The 7,130-nt window shown below is 42.4% G+C and overlaps 2 protein-coding genes across 2 annotated transcripts; both read left to right on the top strand.

Moving 5' to 3' along the window:
• The first annotated feature begins 1,087 nt into the window (after window positions 1-1,087).
• LOC107479893 (uncharacterized) lies at window positions 1,088-1,753 on the top strand. The gene has a single exon (XM_016099990.1). It carries the CDS (start codon window positions 1,088-1,090, stop codon window positions 1,751-1,753), a length of 666 nt encoding a protein of 221 aa, XP_015955476.1.
• Window positions 1,754-5,750: 3,997 nt separating this feature from the next.
• On the top strand, window positions 5,751-6,431 carry LOC107479894 (uncharacterized). Its single transcript, XM_016099991.1, has one exon. The coding sequence runs from the start codon at window positions 5,751-5,753 to the stop codon at window positions 6,429-6,431; it is 681 nt and encodes a 226-aa protein (XP_015955477.1).
• The last annotated feature ends 699 nt before the right edge of the window (window positions 6,432-7,130 follow it).

Below are 7,130 nucleotides of genomic sequence, written 5' to 3' on the forward strand. Positions count from 1 at the left end.
GGAGCAGCTCTAGCTTAATCAACAACAACCTCTGCCTCCTCCACAGCAACATTGTCAACAGTTAGTCCCTGAGAGAGTGTGTGGGATATGCGCTTGCTACTCTCACTACACTGATGAATGTCCTCAACTCCAATAAGAAGACAACACCTTGGCGGCTACCCATAATTTCTATGACCGTCTGAATCAAGGTGGGAACTACAATCAGGGTTGGCAAGACAATTCCAACCAAGGATGGAGAGATAATTCCAACCAAAGATGGAGAAGCAATTCCAACTAAGGATGGAGGGATAATTACAACCAAGAAGGCAGAAACAACGGTCTAAATCAAAGGTGGAATAACAACAACTATCAACAGAACCAAAACCAACAGAACCCTCTATACAGAGTACCACACCAAAGGCAATACCAAGCACCTCCATTCAACCAACAACAAGCCCCTCAAATCACCTACCCTCCCCCTTCCTTTAACTAAGATGAAGCACTCTGTTCTATCCTACAAGGACAAAAAGAGCGTCAGAATTCACTTACCTCTTGCCTTACCGGCCTTACCTCAACTCTAAAAGCTCTCATATCCCGAATGAAACCACCATCTACCTCTACCAATCAACCTTCAAGCTCTAGTGCACTTCTCTCTCAACCTTTACCCAACTCCAAAGGTGGAATTAACACCATAACTTTGAGGTCCGGAACTACATTGCAAGGGAGGAGCCTCGAAGAGCCATGCACAAAATAAGATGTTCAAGTTAAAGATGTTGTTAAGGTAGAAGAGGATGCCGAAGAGAATGAGGTACAAGATGCGGTTGAAGAAGGAGTAGCTCAACTAAGGAATGGAGTGCCTAAGGAAGATGATGCTGTGCAAGACGCCATCCCCATCCCTTTTCCACACCTTGCTAGGAGGACCAAGAAGCAAGTGGAGCTAAACCCCAAAATAGTAGAGATTTTCAAAAAGGTTGAGGTAACTATTCCCCTTTTTGATGCTATTCAACAAGTACCTAAATATGCTAAGTTTTTAAAAGATTTGTGCATGCATAAAGATAAAATACATAATTTAGAAACTATTCCTTTTAGTAGCTCTATTTCTGCTTTAATGGGTGCTATACCTGAAAAATGTGGGGATCCCGGTCCATGCATAGTTACTTGTGTTATAGGGGGTGTACAATTTTTTGATTGCATGTATGATTTAGGTGCATGTGTGAGTATTATACCATTATCTGTATATGATGCCTTGAGGCTCCCTCCCTTAAAAATGTCAGAAGCACATTTTGTTTTGGCAAATCAGAGCATAATCTCAGTGGTTGAAATCGCTAAAGACGTGATGGTGAGCATTAAGTGGTTGACATTCCCTATTGACTTCTACATTTTAGAGATGCCCCCTAGTGTCTCCGGAAGACCTTCGTCCATCTTGCTTGGACGGCCATTTATGAAGACTTCAAGGTTCAAGTTGGATGCCTTCTCAAGAACCTATTCTTTTGAGATAGATGGCAGAACAGTGAGTTTCAACCTGGATGAAGCCATGAAGCACCCAGCGGAAGATTACTCAATCTTCCAATGTGACATTATTGATGAGATTGTAGCTGAAGTTCACCAAGAAACAGCAGAAGAGATGACCATGGAGCAAGGTGCAAGTGTGGGGAAGCCCTCTGAGTATACTGAAGACACCTTGTCACCACCAATGACTCCAGATGATCAAGTGCCAAGCCATGAACTGAAAATGGAGTTGAAGCCCCTTCCACCCCACCTCAAGTATGCCTAACTTGAGGACAATCAGAAGCTCTCAATTATTATTGCAAAGGAACTCACTTCCCAACAAGAGGAGCAGCTGCTTAGTGTGTTGAGAAAATACAAGAAAGTAATTGGGTAGAGTTTGGCAGACATAGTAGGTATCAGCCCTCAGGTTTGCGAGCATTGAATATTTCTAGAGGAGGGAGCAAGGCCTATCTGTCAACCTCAAAGGCGGCTGAACCCCACCATTTTAGAAGTGGTGAAGAAGGAAATAACCAGACTGCTTGAAGCTGACATCATCTATCCAATCTCGAATAGTGAATAGGTCAGCCCAGTACAGGTGGTTCCTAAGAAGTCTGGTGTCACCATGGTGAAGAATGAGCATGGGGAACTCATGGCTACCAGAGTACAAAATTCCTGGAGAGTGTGAATTGACTACAGGCGTTTCTAGGATATTCGCTTGCACTTCAACATGATGAATGTGATGATCCGTGACACTCATCACTATTCTCAACCTATGAACGCGTGCCTGACAACCACTTCCGTTCTACCTTAGATCGAGCGTATATCCCTTAGCCTCCATTCTGAAAGATCGGATTCTTCGTGGTATAAGCTAGAATTATTGGCGGCCATTCCTGAGATCCAAAAAGTCTAAACCTTGTCTGTGGTATTTCGAGTAGGATCTGGGAAGGGATGACTGTGATGAGCTTCAAACTCGCGAGTGTTGGGCGTAGTGACAGACGCAAAAGAATCACTGGATTCTATTCCAACATGATCGAGAACCGTCAGATGATTAGCCATGCGGTGACAGCGCATTTGGACTATTTTCACTGAGAGGACGGGAGGTAGCTGTTGACGCCAGTGAAACCCAACATACAGCTTACCATGGAAAGGAGTATGAAGGATTGGATGAAGGTAGTAGGAAACCAGAGATTCAACAGGAACAAAGTATCTCTATGCTCTTATCTGAAACTCTCACCAATGAATTGCATGAGTATCTCTATCTTTACTTTATGTTTTATTTATCTTTTTAATTATTAAAACTCCATAACCATTTGAATCCGCCTGACTGAGATTTACAAGGTGACCATAGCTTGCTTCAAGCCGACAAATAGTATCTTGCTGGTTTATTACTTGGACGACCCAGTGCACTTGCTGGTTAGTTGTGCGAAGTTGTGAAAAATAGTTGAGATTACAATTGTGCGTGCCAAAATGTTGGCGCCATTGTGTATCCAATTTCGTGCACCAAGTTTTTGGTGCCGTTGTCAGGGATTGTTCGAGTTTAGACAACTGACGGTTCATCTTGTTGCTCAGATTAGGTAATTTTCTTTTTATTTTTAACCATTATTTTATTTTCAAAAAGTTTTCAAAAAAATTTCTTCTTTTTCGTTTTTCTAAAAATAATTTTCAAAAAATCCAAAAAATTCATAAAATCATAAAAACTAAAAAATATTTCATGGTTCTTGTTTGAATCTAGGGCCAAATTTTAAGTTTGGTGTCAATTGCATGATTTTAATTGTCTTGCAATTTTCGAAACACATGCATTGTGTTCTTGATGATCTTCAAGTAGTTCTTGATGAATTGCTTTGTTTGATCTTCATGATTTATTGATTTGCACTGCATGATGTTCTACATATGCATTCTTGCATTCATATGGCCCAAACAGTAGAAAGTTCTAAGTTTGGTGTACTCCATGTTTTCTTTCATTAAGAAAACTGAGTTCTTGATGTTCATCTTGATCTTCAAGATTGTTCTTGGTGTTCATCTTGACGTTCATAATGTTCTTGCATATATCTTGTATTTTGATCCAAGAATTATATGTTTCGACTCATTTTGTTGTTTTTCAAAATTGAAAACATATCTTCTTGAATAAAGGATTTAGCAAAATGAAGATCCAAGAACATAAAGCAGAGGAATTACAAAGAAAAAGCTAGGCGTTCAAAATGCCCAGTGAAGAAGGAAAACTGGCGTTTAAACGCCAGCCAGGGTACCTGGCTGGGCGTTTATGCAGCAATTGGGCGTTAAACGCCCAAAAAATGCAGCTCCTGGGCATTTAACGCCAGGATGACACAAGGAGAGGAATTTTGTTTTCAAATCAAATCTTTTTCAAATCTTCATATTTTTTCAAAATCAAAGGTAGATCCAGCAAAGGTAGATGTTATTTCTAATTTACCTTACCCCTCCTCCGTGAGGGAAGTCCGTTCGTTTCTTGGTCATGCAGGTTTTTTACCGGCGATTTATTAAGGACTTTAGTAAGGTAGCTTTGCCTTTATCCCGACTACTGCAGAAGGACGTTGAGTTCGAGCTGAGCGCAGACTGCATAGAGGCATTTGATAACCTGAAGGTTGCCTTGACCTAAGCTCCTATTGTGAGAGGGCCTGACTGGAGCAGGCTGTTCGAAATCATGTGTGACGCATCCAACTACGCGGTAGGAGCGGCGCTGGTTCAGCGCGAAGGTAAGGATCCTTATATAATTGCTTATGCTTCTAAAACTTTAGATGGTGCTCAGTCTAATTATACTACCACTGAAAAAGAGCTATTGGCTATTATTTTTGCTCTTGATAAATTCAGAGCTTATTTACTTGGAACTAAGGTGGTAGTATATTAAGACCATGCAACCTTAAAATATATGTTAGCTAAGAAAGAGTCTAAACCAAGGTTAATCTATTGGATACTGCTGTTGGAAGAATTTGATTTAGAAATTGTTCCGAGGGTTACCTGAAACTATAGGTCGATCTCGGACGAGATCTTCTGTGCTGGTCGGTGTTGACGTGTCTGGCTTATTAGAGCTGGCACGTCCGACTTGTTGACTTGGTGGAGGTGTTGAACCTTCGTCACCGGAGGGTGGTGGTACCTGCAAGGGACTCCGATGCTTAAGTTAGCAAGGGTATTAAGTAGGTTTTTAGTAGAATCAGAGTATGAGTTATACCTGGGTGCTCCAGTGTATTTAAAATGGTGTGGAGTGATCTTTTTAGATAAGATAAGTTAGTTATCTTATCTTATCCTATCTTATCTTTGAGTGAGGTCATCTTATCTTCTGGGAAACCACCTTTATCTTTTCTGGGCTTTAGCTGCCTTTAGATTGGGCTGTGTTCCTTCGTTTGGGCTCACTTGCGCCTCTGTGGTGTTTTGTCTTGTGAAGAGGTCGGACATTGGCCGAACTCTTTGAGAAGAGGTCGGATAGTCTGACTTGAAGAGGTCGGATAGTCTAACCTGAAGAGATCGGTCAGCTTGTCGCTAAACATCCTGGGTCGGACAGTTTGACCCAGGGTATGAACAGAAATCAAAGATAGGAGTGGTTCTCAAAATTTAGTAGCGGACCACTTGAGTCGCCTGGAACATATTAAAAATGACTCCACTCCTATAAATGATGTTTTTCCACTTGATAGCTTGCAAGCAGTATCTGAGGTGGTTCCTTGGTATGCACTTGTAGCTAATTATTTGGTTAGTCATACATTTCCTCCTAATTTTACTAAGCATCAAAGGGACAAGCTGAAAAGCAAGTCCAAGTATTATATATGGGATGATCCATATTTATAGAGATGTGATGCTGACCAAATAATTAGAAGGTGTGTGCCACAATTTGAATTTCAGTCAATTTTAGAGGCCTGCCACTCTTCTGAGAGTGGTGGACACTTTGGACCTCAAAGAACTGCTAGAAAAATTTTAGATTGTGGATTCTGGTGGCCTACACTTTTTAAGGATGCTAGCATATATGGTGACTCTTGCTCCCAATGCTAAAGGTTTGGGAATATATCCAAGAGGGATGAGATGCCCAACAACTTATGTTATTTTGTGAAATTTTTTATGTCTGGGGTATTGACTTCATGGGTCAATTTCCAAATTCTAATGGTTTCTTATACATACTGTTAGCTATCGATTATGTTTCTAAATGGGTGGAAGCAATTCCTACCCGTACTGATGATGCTAACGTTGTTGTTTCTTTTGTTAGGAATAATATTATCTGTCGCTTTGGATCACCACGAGCAATCGTGAGTGATCAAGGCACTCACTTTTGTAACAGGAGAATGACAAGTCTGTTGAAGAAACAAGGCATCATTCACAAGGTAGCGACCGCTTACCATCCCCAGACCAATGGGCAAGTTGAGGTGTCAAATAGGGAGATCAAGCGCATATTAGAGAAGATTGTAAAGCCTCACAGGAAGGACTGGAGTGCTAGACTAGCAGATGCGCTTTGGGCTTATCAAACTGCATACAAGACACCCATCGGAATGACTCCATTCTGCCTCATCTACGGGAAGGCTTGTCACCTACCGGTAGAAGTGGAACACAAGGCATACTGGGCGGTGAAGGAATGCAACCTAGGATTGGAGGGAGCCGACATTGAAAGGAAGCTGCAACTTCAGGAATTAGAGTGCCTTCGACTAGAGGCGTATGAGAACTCACGGCTCTACAAGGAAAAGGTTAAGGTGGTGCATGACAAGAATATCAAGAGAAGAGAGTTTAGAGCTGGAGATCTGGTCCTCCTCTATAACTCAAGGCTGAGACTCATGCCAGGAAAGTTGAGATCAAGGTGGGAAGGACCCTACAAGGTGGAGAAGGTTGAGCCTTATGGAGTCTTCCACCTAAGCCATCCGTCAAGCCCCACCTTCTTCAAGGTAAATGGCAACCGCTTGAAGCTATATCATGGTGAGAAGATGAAGAGCAACAAGGAGTTGGAGATCTTCCTCTTGAAGGATCCAGCATAAGAAGAGGACTAAGCTCATAGACCGTCCAACTTAAGGATGTTAAACAAAAGTGCTAGGTGGGAGTCAACCTACCATAGTATGATCTTCCCTTTTTATTATTTTCATTTTGGTTATATTAGTGTTAATTTCCAGTTCTACATATTTAAGTTTAATTTTCTATAAAAAAAAGCATCCACACGCAAGTGTCGATGATGCGTAATGGGTGCGTGAAAATAAAAAAATGGGCAGAGAGTTGCGCCAGAACTGTGTAGGAATGGTGTCTCACGCACAAGCTGATCCACGCGTATGCGTGAGCGACCGTACACGTGGGATGAAAATCGGCGTCAACGTGTGATTTGCCCGAGAGTTGTGCTGCCTTGGCGCTGGAATCGTGTGTCTCGCACGACCAGCGGTCACGCGTACACGTGACCGATGCTTACGCGTCACCTGTTACTTTGACAAACCACGCGTAAGCGTCAGTGACGTGTACGCGTGGGTGTGCAAATCGGTGTAAATGGGTATTTTGAATAGAGAGTTGTGCGGGAGTGAGGCTGGAGTCGCGCATTTGGCACGGATCCTGATCACGCGCACGCGTGACCGACGCTTACGCGTCCTTTACCTTTTTGCTCACCCACGCGTATGCGTGGGCAATGCGTGCACGTCGAATGCGCCGCGTCACTTAATCAGCGCGCTACCTTGTTCCGTTCTCTTTCAACCTTC

Source organism: Arachis duranensis, chromosome 3 (assembly GCF_000817695.3).
Source record: "Arachis duranensis cultivar V14167 chromosome 3, aradu.V14167.gnm2.J7QH, whole genome shotgun sequence".
Classification (NCBI taxonomy): Eukaryota; Viridiplantae; Streptophyta; class Magnoliopsida; order Fabales; family Fabaceae; genus Arachis; species Arachis duranensis.

What these genes read in the sequence shown, in the direction of transcription:
- LOC107479894 (XM_016099991.1), top strand. Translation starts at nt 5,751, where the DNA reads ATGACAAGTCTGTTGAAGAAACAAGGCATCATTCACAAGGTAGCGACC.
- LOC107479893 (XM_016099990.1), top strand. Translation starts at nt 1,088, where the DNA reads ATGGGTGCTATACCTGAAAAATGTGGGGATCCCGGTCCATGCATAGTT.